The sequence below is a fragment of the Eleutherodactylus coqui genome, chromosome 1, assembly GCF_035609145.1.
Source record: "Eleutherodactylus coqui strain aEleCoq1 chromosome 1, aEleCoq1.hap1, whole genome shotgun sequence".
Lineage (NCBI taxonomy): Eukaryota > Metazoa > Chordata > Amphibia > Anura > Eleutherodactylidae > Eleutherodactylus > Eleutherodactylus coqui.
The window spans coordinates 490,924,045-490,939,422 of NC_089837.1; the positions used below are offsets into that span (position 1 = coordinate 490,924,045).

The following is a 15,378-nucleotide window of genomic DNA, read 5'->3' on the forward strand; positions in this document are numbered from 1 at the left end:
AGGAATCCACGCTCGTCGGAATCCATTCTCAATGGAGTGTGTGATACCTGATTCACAAGCAGCAGAAAGAAAACGGTGCAAAATAATAAACACTCTGAGGATTATAAAATGCACAGCATTAAATTGCATGGCACGAGAAGTTGGCAATATGGGAAGTTATCGATAATGAAAAGTTAACACTTTTTTTAGTTCTATTTCTATATATTGTATTTGTTTTTGTATTTTAGTTTGTGGCTCATCCTAATTGTCAGCAGCAGCTGCTCTCCATCTGGTATGAGAATATATCCGGCTTACGGCAACAGACCACAGCAGTCAAATTTCTGGTTGTTCTGGCTGTAGCGGTCGGGTTGCCATTTCTTGCAATGGTTTACTGGGTCGCACCATGCAGCAAGGTAATCGTTCTATTATATTGTAACTATGCTAATATAATAAATGCTTGTCACTCATTCAGCCGAAAATAAGGGAGATGGACATTGACTTGCAGGAATGCTGTCTTCCAATAAGTGGTGCTGCAGAGGTATTGTTCCATCTCCCTTATTTGCATATTACCCAGAGGAGCATGAATGGCCTTATAAGTCTCCTCACTCACCTTTTAAGTGCTCTCCCTAAGGAGAAAAGATAGCGTTCCTGACCCTCATTCAGTGGAATATGGAATGAAAACTGTTAACAGGTTCTCTTCTTGGCATGCAGCAGTTATTTCTACTTTAATAATCAAATCGCTTCAGGTTATAAGCTGCTATTGCATCTCCCAGTATGATCTGAACAAATTTAAGGGTATGCTAGGAGCTGTTGTAAATGGTAAAACCCAATGTGTCATCGAAGGCTGTGACTACAGTACTAATGCAATTGAATAAGCATTTACATTCAGTGCCTCACAGATGACATGCTCATATAGTAGTTGTTGTCTTTCCTTCTTTTCCCCATTCTGCCCAGACCACCATGACAACTTGCAAAAGTACAAACGGTGCACTAAACTTGATAAATGTGCCTATGTTAATACAACCAGGCAAAAAGACATATAGAATGCAGCAGAATAGAGTACAGACAGGCAATATAGCAATGTTAAAAAAAAATGGTGGCAGTAAAAGTATAAAACATCAATTTATAAATGTAAACAACACTTACCCAGCAGCAGCAGGTGGAGAACAGGAGCAGAAGGCAATGATCAGCAGTAGAGAAAGCACAGAGCACACATGTGAGCCGCAGCCACATCACCGAAAGCGGCTGCATACACAGATACTGCAGGCTGGGGGTGACATCAGCTAGCCTCACTAGGGAAACTAAAAAAGTCCAAAAAACTCAGACGCGCATTGAGACCGAAACACTGATCTCTTCCTCTGGGAGTGTTTTTGGCTCCTAACTTTTGCAGACTCCTCATAGCTCTACATATTGTGCCCCTAAATATAATATTGCTACATACTGTGTCCCCTAAAAATAAAACTTTTATACACAGCTTACCCTGAAAACAATGCTGTCACACAATGCGATCCCCTTGACTGTAATATTGCCACCTACTATGCCCCTGAATGTAATACTGCCACATACTGTGCTCGTGGATATAATACTGCCACATACTTTGCCCCTTAAACAGAACTGCCACAGCACTATTATACACACTGTGCTTCCACAAATATAATACTGCCACCTACTCTGACCCTGAATATAATACTGTCACATACTGTGCCCCCTAAAAACAAAACTGCCATACACTGTGTCCCCTGAAAACAATACTTTCACACAATGTGATCCCACCTGTCACCTATACTGCCGCCTACTGTGCCCCTGAATGCAATACTGCTACCAACTGTGTGCCTGAATATAATACTGCCACATACTGGGCCCTTTTAAAACAAAACTGCCACACACTGTGCACTGTTGAAGCAATACTACCACACACTTCGTTCCCTGGAATATAAATCTGTCACATACTGTTCCCTTCCAAAAACTATACCGTCACATACTGTGCTCCCCAAAACAATACAACTACACACTTTGCCCCACAATATAATACCACAAGATGTCTTCTCTGAGTATAATAGTGCCAACCATTGTGCCTTCTGAAACTGATTATGCTGTGCTGCCTGAGAACTGCCATATACCGTACTGTACCCCTGAAATAAATAATACTGTACAATGTCCCTCCAAAATAAATAATTCTATACACTGTTCCACCTAAAATTAAAAGACTCCCCAATGCAAATAAAAAGGTAGTCACCTGTCCTAGTTCCTGCGCTGTCAGATAGCGGTTTGACCTCCTCTGACCAGACCTGAGTTCTGCAAAACAATGCAGGTGGCATAATAATGTTATATCACCCAGTGCACCACAGGAGAAGCTTTTGAATAGTGGGACAGGTAGATGATGGGGCTCCCCTAAATCACTTGCTAGCACAATTGTACCTTTGTCCTACGAAATGGGCCATCATGAAGAGGTAGACCGAACAGCTGTTCTTTGTAGCTACCATACTTTCTATGCTAGCTAGTAGAGGGAGGTCCGAGCAGAAGACCAGCCCTCTATTACATTAAAAGGCTACTATTGAACTGACTACGTAAGTATATGTTTCATACTAAATTTGCCTGTCTGTGTAACTTCCATCACCCTAGTGGTCAAAATTGGAAACCAAGACATAGTCCTATTAAAATCAATGGGATTGGCTTGGACATCCATATCCAGTTTTTGGTGCAAAAATGGCAGAAATAGACACAAGTCATGGGTAGAAGAACATTACTCTACCAAAAGGGTTATCCGAGTCCTATGAAGTGATAGTATAAAAATTTGAAAGGAGTCATGATGCTCCATGAGGCCCCATCCTAGGATTCCGTCATCACTTATAAAGACCTGATAAACCCTCTCACTTGCTTTTATTTGGGAATCTTTAGTGTTTTTGTCTTGAGAGTGTCGATAAAAGTACGACTGGGTTGCCTTGGTAATAGTATTACGTCATGGCCGAGATGCCCCATGCTCATTGTACACTATGAGTGCTAATTGTATATTGGGTTCTCCAGTTTATGTGATATCTTGTCTTTTTACAGCTTGGTAAAATAATGCGTGGACCTTTCATGAAGTTTGTAGCTCATGCGGCCTCATTTACTATTTTCCTTGGTCTGCTAGTGATGAATGCGGCCGATAGATTCGAAGGCACCAAGATCCTTCCTAATGAAAGCATCACAGATAATGCAAAGCAGCTATTCAGAATGAAAACCTCCTGCTTCTCCTGGATGGAATTACTCATTATTTCCTGGGTAATAGGTAAAGATTTTTTTCCTTTCCCAAGCGGACAATACGTCAATTATTTTTAGTGCCTCTTGCCTCATATTATAGGAGCCCCGGAAGGTCAAGTGACCGGATCTTAGTTATTTCATTCTTGTCCTTGGAGCTTTTCTAGTACTGTGTGGCAGAAAGGCTTTGTACTATTGCAACCGTTGTTCTATGGCGGTCATCGAAAATAGAATGTGAAGCAAGCTTGAAAATCATCTCAATTAAAAATCTCCTACCGTTTTGTGTAGGCAGCTCCAGTGCAGGCCTATGGGTCTAAATTAATGGTGTTTGAAGAAAACAGAGTGCTCCCTTTTTCGGGTTTTCCTCCCCACTTTTCAAAAATCATAATATTTGTCCATCTGTCTGATGCTTGCTTTTCCAAGTGAAAAAAACCTAAATTCCGCCATATTTTTTTTTGGGGAGGGGGTTTCTATGGTGTTCACACTGCAGCAAAAACGACACAATACCTTTATCTCTGGGTCAGTATGATCACTGCAATACTAAATTTACATAGTTTTTTTGCTGCACTACCTTTAAAAAATAAAAAATCTTTGGAAAAAAATATAATAATTTTCTGACAGCCATAACTTTTTTCTTCTTCTGTCGACATAGTTGCATGAGGACTCGTTTTTTTGCGGGACGTCCTGTAGTTTCTTTTGGTGATATTCTGGAGTACATGACTTTTTGATTGCTTTTTATTAACTTTTTTTTTTTGGAGAAGGGGTGACCAAAAAAAGCGCAATTCTGACATTTCATATTTTTTTCTGACGACGTTCAACATCTGAGGTAAATAATGCGTTGCTTTGATACATCGGACTTTTATGGATGCAGAAATACCAAATATGTTCTTTCTTTATTTAGATTTTTGTATTATACAGATGGCAAAAGTTTTTTTTTTTTAATTTTTATTATCTTTTATTTTTTTTACTCATTAATACAACTTTTTAAAACTGATTTTTACAATTTTTTTAGTCCCCACAGGGAACTTGTATGTAATTACATTATAATGCAATCTGACAGGCAATCTTTCAAGCCACACCACAGACATGGTTTTTTTAGGCAATCTGCAATGGCAGCCCTGGGGGCTTTCAGAAGGACCCCGGCTGCCATGGCAACCAAACAGCACCCCGAAATCTCATCAGCATAGCTGTTGCAAGCAGGTGTCAGCTGTTATAAACAGCCGTCACCCACATTGTATTGAGCGGGATCGATTCTCAATACCCCTCCATACAAGCTCCGAACGTTCATGACGTTACTGTATGTCATAGAGCGTTAAAGGGTTAAAGAGACCAGCAAAACAAACACATTTTGAAGCGTGAGCCTCTTCTTTAGTAAATGCTGTATGGAGCAACAGTGAATAAACTTGCGCTGCCGAAAGGCAATTCCTTTTGAAAGGTGATCAAGAGGTGCAGTTTTTGACTGAATCTTGACTCTTGGCGGCAGAAGCTCCTTCACTGTCTCTAAGCTCCTTCACTGTCTCTAAGCTCCTTCACTGTCTCTAAGCTCCTTCACTGTCTCTAAGCTCATTCACTGTGTCTAAGCTCCTTCACTGTCTCTAAGCTCCTTCACTGTCTCTAAGCTCATTCACTGTCTCTAAGCTCATTCACTGTCTCTAAGCTCATTCACTGTCTCTAAGCTCCTTCACTGTCTCTAAGCTCATTCACTGTCTCTAAGCTCATTCACAGTCTCTAAGCTCATTCACTTGTCTCTAAGCTCATTCACTTGTCTCTAAGCTCATTCACTGTTTCTAAGCTCCTTCGCTGTCTCTAAGCTCCTTCGCGGTCTCTAAGCTCATTCACTGTCTCTAAGCTCATTCACAGTCTCTAAGCTCCTTCACTGTCTCTAAGCTCCTTCACTGTCTCTAAGCTCATTCACTGTCTCTAAGCTCATTCACAGTCTCTAAGCTCATTCACTGTCTCTAAGCTCCTTCACTGTCTCTCAGCTCATTTACTGTCTCTAAGCTCCTTCACTGTCTCTAAGCTCCTTCACTGTCTCTAAGCTCCTTCACTGTCTCTAAGCTCCTTCACTGTCTCTAAGCTCCTTCACGGTCTCTAAGCTCATTCACTGTCTCTAAGCTCCTTCACTGTCTCTAAGCTCATTCACTGTCTCTAAGCCCATTCACAGTCTCTAAGCTCCTTCACTGTCTCTAAGCTCATTCACAGTCTCTAAGCTCCTTCACTGTCTCTAAGCTCCTTCACTGTCTCTAAACTCATTCACTGTCTCTAAGCTCATTCACAGTCTCTAAGCTCATTCACTGTCTCTAAGCTCATTCACTGTCTCTAAGCTCATTCACTGTCTCTAAGTGCATCTGTTTAGTTTGTGTCTTCAACAAAATAGAGAATAGTCCGGGTGGTTCATCCTGTCAGGGCCCAGTAGAAGGCACGTAGGTTCATGGGTTGCCTGTAAATTACCTAAACCCTTGGTTTGCTTGATTCCCGACAGTAAAAAAAAAAGTGTAGTTCGATCCTGCAGTCACGTGTTACACCACCTGGTTTACTTGATAACCTAGCATTGGTTTGCATAGGAGCTGTATCCATAAAACGGTATACAAAGTTACTGCACTTTTTATGCAAATATTTATGCAAGATGTCAGTTTATGTCCTGTTCAGTGTCTGTGGGTATCTGACCACTGGGACCACCACCAATCGCGGGAACGGGGACACATATCATTCTATACAACTGATGCTGCGGTTGAGGATGGATGCTGCCTCTCCATTCATTTCAATGGAACTACTGAAGATTGCACTTACTTTGCCTTCAGCAGTCCCATAGAGATGAATGGGACAGCAGCACACATTTCCAACATTCAAACAGGGGGCATGGGACCAAGTTTTTGTGATCAGTGATTCCCAGTGGTTGGATACCCACTCATCAGACAGTAAATAAAGGATAATTTCATATCTTGGAATAATTCTTTTAAGTTGCACTGCATGCCGTCATGTCTAAAGAAAACAGAGGTTTGGTACGGTGTTAGCCAGTAAAGCACAATGTGGTTGTTCCCAGCAAGTGAAACCAAGTAATCTTGTAGATATGATACCTTTTAATGACTAACAAAAATACATGATGTTATAGCGAACTTCCAAATCAACGCAGGGTTCTTCTTCAGGCTTAAATGAAATAGATCTGAAGAGGCATGCATATTTATACACACTTATGACACACATACTTATGACAAGGCACAGACGTGGATGTGATTGGTTGGCACTTAACCCTTTCCAATCCAATGTCGGGCCTGCCCCGACATCATAATTTCCCTCCACAGCTCCGATGTCGGTGCAGGCCCGACACTGCAGTGCAGGAGTGCATCTGCACCCGATCATCAGACACATCGGGTGCAGATACACTTCTGCACTGGTCCTCATCGAGGACCCCTGAGGAGAAGGCAGAAAGGGTTTTTTAACCCTTTCTGGCTTCTCCTTTACACATTACATAGCGCTCAATTAGCGCTATGTAATGCAGGAGATTCCGGCCGGCGATCATGTGACCGCCGGTGTTACCTAACCCCAGCGGTCACATGAACGCCGAGCCGGGAGCCTGCACCGTGGGGGGGGGGGGGGGACCTGCTTACCTGTCCGGTGTCTTCCGCATTCTCCCTTCTGTCTCCTGGCTCGCCGATCATGTGACCGCTGGGTGCCACCTGACCCCAGCGGTCACATGATCGCTGATGCGGGAGGCAGAGGGAGAATGCGAAAGATGCAGGCCCCCCCCCCCCATGGTGCAGTGAGCACCTGCACCCTTCTGAACTCTGTCAGTTCAGGAGGGTACAGGGAAATGTATTTTTCCTCATCCATTCTCACCAGCTCCAATTTATTTAAAGCTGGGGAGAATGAATGAGAAAAAATAATTGGATTGGAAAGGGTTAAAGGAATACTGAAACAGATACACAAACGTTTTTAACTAGACACTAATAAGGGAGTAAACATTTATGGTCCCTGACTTACGGTTAGGGGGGTCACCAGGCCAGCAGTGTTATCTGTGCTATACAATTCTCATACCTCCATTCACACATAAATCTTCATGAACAATTTAACCCTCTATTGAACGCGTCAAAAGTTTTTATAAATTTAATTCCCAAATTCTTCTGTGGTTTTGTGACTTGAAACCACCCTTCAATATCAAAACTCTCTTATCTCCTACGTCATGTCCATGACTACTCGGCCACAGGTAATTCTGTCTTTCTCTGTTTAATTGTGTGGTGATATGACCTCATCCTCGCTTTTAGTCTTTGCCCTGTTTCTCCAACATAAAGCCCCCCAACAGGACATTTACTGCATAGGATCAGGTACACAACATCAGACGTGGGACATGTGAATGTCCCTGGGATCTTATAGTCCTGCTGTGTGTTGGGGATCCATATCCTGTCCGCAGTCAGTATATGTGAGCAGGTCTTACAGCTCCTCACTCTGCAGGGATAAATTCCATATTGTGTGTCAGAGGGCAATGCATTCCTGATGATAAAGTTCCTCCAATTTGGAGGCTGCCTGTAACACAGAAGTGGAGAGTCCGGGAATATGGTTTTCAGACGGTCATCCTTGTGTAGGGTATGATGGAGTTTCTTTGCAGTTTTCCTTAGTACCTCTAGTTGCGGATTGTAGGTCACTACTAGAGGCACACGATTGTTTCTTTCCTTCTCTGTGTATTGGAGGAGATGATTTCTGGGTGTCCTGGTGGCTCTTGTGATTTTGTCATCAATTGAGGTGGGATGGTAGCCCTGATTTAAAAATGTCTTTTAAGATGGTGTAAATGTTCCTCTCTATCTGTTGGGTTGGAGCAGATCCGGTTATACCTGATGGCCTGGCTGTAGACGATGGACTTTTTGATGTGTTTAGGATGGAAACTGTCCCATCTGAGGTATGTAGGCCGATCAATTGGTTTTCGGTATAGGAATGTCTGTATTGAGTTGTATGAAATTTTTATGGTGGTGTCCAAAAAGTTGATTTCAGTAAATGAGTAGCTTAATGTCAGGTTTATGGTGGGGTGGAATGCATACAATCTCTCATGTAATTTTATTAGTTCTTGTTCAGTGTTGAGCCAGATGATTATGATGTCATCAATGTAGCAAAAATAGGCTAGTGGTTTGCCAGAAAGTCACTCTCCAATTTTGCCATGAAACGGTTGGCATATTGCGGTGCGATTTTACTGCCCATGGCAGTTTCAGTGAGTTGCAGGGATATATCTTTGCCAAAGGAGAAATAATTGTGTGTGAGGATGAATCTTGTGAGTTGTAACACGGATTCAGAGGCAACCTCATTGGTCTCAAGGTGTGCCTGGCAGGTGGTCAGTCCATCTTCGTGTGGGATGTTGGAATACAAGGATTCCACATCCATAGTGGCCAGGATCGCTACATCGGGAAGGAGACCTATGGCTAATAGTTTGTTCAGTAGGTCTGTAGTGTCTTTAACGTTGCTGCTTGTTTTTCTCACCAGTGGCTGGAGGACACCTTCCACCCATCCTGAGATCCCTTCAGTGAGGGTTCCCACACCTGAGATAATTGGTCTCCCTGGGTTGCTAGCTTTGTGTAGTTTTAGAAGCATATAGAATGTTCCAACCCTGGTGTTCTCCGGTATCAAGTCCAAAAGTTTTGTGGAGCCCACAGACAGACTTGATCCAGTTTGGTGTAGTATCTGGTGTCTGTCCGCTGTCTATCTGCTTCTTTCGTCTAATCCAATGTATTCATGAGGATTATAGCACCATCCTTATCTGTATGCCTAATGGTGATCTCCTTGTTGCTCTTAAGTGCATAGATGGCCCTTCTTTCCTGCATATTGATATTAAATGTTTCCCTTCCATGCTTGTCCAGTATAGTAGATTGCACCATATTTCTAAATGAGTCTATGTGTTTGTCCAAAGTGGGGTTGCGGCCAGGAGGGGGTGTCCAATCATACTTCTTTTTGCCCCAAGGAGATATGAGAGTTATGAAATTAAAGGGTGATTTCAAGTCACAAAGCCTTAGAAGAATTTGGGAATATAAATTCATAACAACTTTTGACACTTTCAATAGAGGGTTAAATTATTCATGATGATTTATGCGTGAATGGGAGATATGAGAATTGTATAACACAGATAACACTGCTGGCCTGGTGACCCCCCCCCCCACCACCACCACCACACACACACACACACACACACACACACACACACCCAACAGTAATTCAGGGACCATAAAAATGTTTGTTTTCTTTTGCAGTATTCCTGGCCTGGGGACCCCCTAACAGTAATTCAGGGACCATAGAACTTTCACTCACCTATCAGTGTCTTATTAAAAATGTTTCTGTTTCTGTTGCAGTATTCCATTAAGTGCCAACCAATCACATCCATGTCTATGCCTTGTCATAAGTGTGTATAAATATGCATGCCTCTTCGGATCTATTTCATTTAAGCCTGAGGAAGAACCCTGCGTTGGTTTGGAAGCTCGCTATAACATCATGTATTTTTGTTAGCCATTAAAAGGTATCATATCTACAAGATTACTTGGTTTCTCTTGCTGGGAACAATCTCATCATGTCTAAAGTAATGCAAGTGGGGTTTCTTGGATACATATAAGGATATTATTCTGAAGGATACTTTTATGCAAAACATGTAAGCGTCCACTTTTTTATTATAATCTTTGTTATCCTCATTGTACACACAGGACATATCATTATTAAGGTCTAATAGGTTGTTTGTGTAAGGTCTGCTACTCATGTCTGCTGCCCTCTTGTGGTTCCAGGTAACCACAGGTATCTTTCTGCTATTCCTGTGAATTTGGATCTTTTGTTTGTCTTCATCCAGCGCTGAGATGGGTAATAAGCCTTCTACCTGTCAGCTTAGCTGAGGAGTTAATGAGCAATTGCTTTCCTATTTAAGCTGAGCTGGTCCACTTCCTGGTTGCCTCAGTATTGGTGTTTCCTCTGGGCATGCCACTGCTAGGTCCCCTGTTTCTGGACCTTTAGTCTCTTTTACTGTTTGTCTGCTTGTTCCATTTGTACCTTTGCCTTTTCTGTATGTGTGTTCATTTCCTTTCTGTTTGTCCTTCTTGCTCATCTCAGTAGTAGTTCTGTGCAGTGTTTCCCTTTCATTGTTTCATATTTCATCCCTGTTTCTGTCAGGGCTAGTCAGGCACCAGGTTCAGCGTGCGGCCAACCCTATCGGGGCGATTACTCTGCTTATAGGCAGGGACCCTTCCATCTTCCTGCTTACGTTAGGACCAGCTACCCTTCTGTAGGTACTCCTGTCAGCTGGGGTCACTGGCTAGTCTCACGCTCTGGTTTAATAACCAGGCTGGTTGGTTAGCCCAGTGGGTCCACTTTCTGTAAAAATCCGTACAATTTGTGAATCTTTCAATAAGAATAAATCTTAGTGGCAAGTGATTGGCTCCAAAGTCACCTCTAATTGGGTCATCTTTTGCCCATTATTGAATTGAAAGCCTAAGTCCCCAGTGGGCCAGTCCAACGATGAAATGTGTCCATAGATGTTTTTGCACTGCTTACTGATCCAATTTTTGCACTCCTTTGCCCAATGTTGCCTTTCAGCTTTCTTAGACAGCAATGGTACTGGAACCGGTCATCTACTGTCATATCCCAATTGTGTTAAAGAATGACAAGTTAGCACCAGCATTGTATTCGGCTGCAATTTGCATGACTGTGCACCAGCTGTTTGTTAGAATGGCTCTTGCCATCCTCCTCTGACACCTTTCGTAGATAACGTTTTTCTGTCCACAGAATCCCATTTCGTTGGATGTTTTTTCTTGATCACACCATTCTCGATGTACTCTCTATACCACTGCATAAGAAAACACCACACAGTTGTCAGTGAGGCCCCATCTAGTTAGCATCGATGACCAAGCCTTGTGGGAAGTCACTCAGATCGCTCTATTTTACCATTTAATGTGGATTCGCACTAAAACTGATCCACGGAAAACTTTTCATGTGATTTTGTGCCGCACTCTGGGTTCACGGAGATCATTTCCATACTGGGAAGCTTTAATCATAAAAGTGCCGGGGTTTCTAATTAAGTGTCCATTCAATATATACTCCCAGAATTAGCAAGCTATGCGGTGCTCAAAAACTTCAAAAATACACAATCTGATATCTTTGTATGCGGTCACTCATTAGTAAGAAAGAAGATGAAATTCCGTAGCAGAGAATTAATGAGAAAAACCCAAGTAACAAGCTGTCCGTTTGGTCCCTTGATATTTATGAGCTGCGCTTCCGATTAGGTTCTTTGTAACCAGCGCTTTATAAATTGGATTGAATGTTAAATAACAGCAATCTTTGTCATCGACTTGTTCCCCCGTAATGAGAAAGCAGATGAAGCCATGCACTCTGACCCGTAACTGGTTATTGCAGTCTGTGCTGTGAATGCTGACCAGAGAAATACATGTGGTTAGGAGAATACATATCCGTCATTGTCCGCCGAGGGTCATAAGGCAACTCTACAACCACTAAACTGTGTGTTGATGTTCAATTAACTATGATAACTATCTCTTTACTGAGAGTCAAAGAGCTTTCGGCAAATTAGGACTTACATTTATTGGTAAGGCAGACTTTCCTGTAAATGCTACAGGGTAATATGTAGAAGCCATAGAGCCCAGGACAGGTGGTCTATATGTGTGACCTGTGCGGTTGGATGCACAGGGGCCCGGTAGATAAGGGAACCCACTAAGGGTGCTTTTAGACGAAACGATTAGTTCTCATTCAAAAAACTGTTCCACAAGCAAAAATGAGCGATGATCATTTGGTCTAAATGCAAGCCATTGTCTCCAAGTATAAAAACCACCATTGGCTCGTTCACCTATCGATTAATTTTAACAGCACTCATTCAGTCCCTCTCCGCCACTTATACAGGGACTGTACGATTCTCATTTGAACAAGCCAACAGTGCATTTGCCTGTCTAACCAGGCTGCACGGGAGCGAACGAGTTAGCGGTGACGTCACTCACTCGTCCACACGAATCGGCTCGTCTAAAAGGACCCTAACTTAAGAACAGCTTCCTCCTGTCTATTAGATTGCATGTGAGCTAATGAATGTCATGGCTTTACATGTACTGATAGAGAGACATCAAGAGCATAAGGCCCATATACTGTTCTTGCACACGAAGGCCTATGCTATCTGGATCCACCACCAATAGAGTCTCTTTATAGTAAAACTCACAATGGACCCAATTTCCCACTAAGAGCTCTACCAAAGGTACAACATCTTTATTAAGGTTAATGCCCACTACTCCCTAAATAACTCCAGTGCTAACTAATTATATAATGTAACTTGTGATCATGGCAAAAAATATTTTTGATAGTGGCACATTGACCTTCCATATTATTATTGATCATGGCACATTGGTCTTCTAGAAGGTTTTGATTATGCCACATTCATCTTCTAAAATATTTTTGATGGTGGCACATTGGTTTTTCAAATAATTATTGATCATGGCACATTGATCTAAAATACCTTTGTTTGTGGCACGTTGATCTTAAAGTTTTGATCATGGCACATTAATCTAAGAAGTTTTGATCATGGCACAATGATCTTCTAAATATACTTTTGATCGAGGCACATTGATCTTCTAAAATACTTTTGATCGTGGCACATTGATCTTCTAAAATACTTTTGATCGTGGCACATTGATCTTTTAAAATACTTTTGATCGTGGCACATTGATCTTCTAAAATACTTTTGATCGTGGCACATTGATCTTCTAAGGCTGAGTTCACACAGGGCGGATTTGCCGTGGAAATTCCGTGCAGAATTTCACTGCATTAAATCTGCCCGCGGACGCTATTCCCGGGATTGGCCAACCATGTGCACGAGATTTGTCAAAAACCTCGTCCACACGGAATGGCCAATCTGTCACAGCAAAGCTGTCAGGAGCTGGCGCTGCAGCTCGGATTCCCTGGTCATAGCATGTCTATTTTTTGTGAGATGTGTTGCTGCCATCAAGTTCTAAATGAGTTAATTTTTTAAAATGAAATGGATAAATGTCTCCCTTTCACCTTCTGATATGTGTTGTATATACTGCTGTGAATGATATATGGTTATGAGATTTGCTTCATATTTATTTACATTTTACAAAGCTCCCCAACTTTTTAGTAATTGGGGTTGTAAAACTTTTTACTTGTGGAACATTGATCTTCTAAAGTACTTTGAATCGTGGCACATTGATCTTCCAAGTAATTATTGATCAAGGCACTTTGATCTTCTAAAGTACTTTTCATTGTGACACAATGATCTTCTAAAATGTTTTGATTGTGGCTAGAGATGAGCGAGTATACTCGCTAAGGCACATTACTCGAGCGAGTAGTGCCTTAGCCAAGTATCTCTCCGCTCATCTCTAAAGATTCGGGGGCCGGCACCGGTGACAGGTGAGTTGTGGCGGGGGGGGGGGGGGAGAGGAAGAGAGAAATCTCCCCTCCGTTCCTCCCCGCTCTCCCCTGCCGCTCCCGGCCCCCCGCCGACCCCCAAAATCTTTAGAGACGAGCGGGGAGATACTCGGCTAAGGCACTACTCGCTCGAGTAATTTGCCTTAGCGAGTATACTCGTTCATCTCTAATTGTGGCACATTATCTTCTAAAATACTTTTAACCCTTGCACACTGATATACTAGATACCTTTTCATTGCGGCACAGTTATCTTCCAAATAATTATTCATCATGGCACATTGATCTTCTAAAAGGTTTTGATCCTGGCACATTGATCTCCTAGAATACTTTTTATTGTGGCACATTCATCATCCAAAAAGTTTTGATTGTGGCTCCACTGATTTTCTAAAAACCTTCTAGCAGCCAATTCACTTATATACAGCTGCCTGGACACTATTTAAATTGACTTTTTTAATTAACTGTTAGCGGGGCTTAATTTTGGAGTAGGGCTTATATTTCAAGCATCCTCAAAAAGCCTGAAAAATCATTTTGCATCCTTAAAAATTCTGGAAAATCATGCTATGTCTTATTTTCAGGGTATGTTTTATTTTCAGGAAAACAGGGTAATCATGTCCGATAGGGATAAGACTCATAATATTGCTTGGGCATTGTGTAATATCTACAAAATATCTCTCCTGTCATAGATTAATGTAACAGTACTGTAGCTCATTGCAGAATTGGCACAGAATTCTGTAGACTTTTCTTTGTTGCTCCAAAATTCTAAAAAGAAAACTTTTTCAAAAATACTTTTAAATCTCATAACTTTTTTCACAGTTCCTTTGTTTGAAGTTGAAATATCATCTGTCACCTTTGATAAACTGTAATTTTATTAAAAGGTCAATTTTATGACAGCAAGACAATTGAAGCTCGGGGAAAAAAGCCAAAAACATCAAGTTGTTCGGTGCCATAAATGTCTAAAGGTGGAAATACCTCTTTAGGCTTTTCCCCCATTATGTTCTTGATTGCTTTAAGCACAATTCCAGTTTCTTGGAAAGAGACATACACAAGACAAAATAAGTTAATAAGGTAAATAATCCCGCAATCTGCTTGATAAAAAAAAATGACATTTAAGGGCGCCTACCCACTTGCGTTGCCGATTTTCGCGCGTGAAAAAGGCGGCGTTTTCGCGTGGTTTTTGCGCGTTTTTCGTGGCTTTTTTTTACGCGTTTTTTGCAGCCCTCCATTGACAATCATGGGTGCATTAAGAGAAAAATAAGGACACATATGCAACTGACAGTTCCTATGTGAAAAAAACCCACTAAACGGAAAAAAAAACCCAGATGGACAAGAACACATTCTATACTAATTGCTCTTGAGAAAAAACGCAAAACATCACAGGAAAAAAAAATCACCAGTGGGTAGGCACCCTTAAACTTATGCATGGGATAGATGAAAAATGTCTAAATCGCTGGAGGTACCTCCATTGAGACCCCACCCAATCACTGGCTCGCAAATCCCCTGATACTCCTTACTGCGCAACTGCCATGAGAAGGAGCTTGTTGGGGCAGCAGTTGAACATGTGTAAAAGAACAAATAGACTCACCTCTTCCCTGCAAATGATGTGAGCGTCAGATTGCTGAAGCCCCGCCACCTTCTGTGACATGGACAGTGTTGTTAGTGGCAAATTTAATACTACTTTCTCCCTGCAGCTACCATGGCAACACAAATGTCAGGCTGGCTGCTGCTTTAATTGGCATCAACAGTTTGCTGGGTTGCCAAGAGCAGTAT

General features: G+C 41.9%; 1 protein-coding gene across 1 annotated transcript in view; it reads left to right on the forward strand.

Moving 5' to 3' along the window:
- The window catches only part of TRPC6 (transient receptor potential cation channel subfamily C member 6), a 175,272-nt gene that overhangs the window by 108,753 nt on the left and 51,141 nt on the right, over nt 1-15,378 (forward strand). Inside the window, exons 4-5 of the mRNA XM_066586559.1 lie at nt 228-392; nt 3,031-3,247. Of these exons, the coding sequence (XP_066442656.1) occupies nt 228-392; nt 3,031-3,247 (382 nt within the window). The remainder of the gene's footprint in view (nt 1-227; nt 393-3,030; nt 3,248-15,378) is intronic.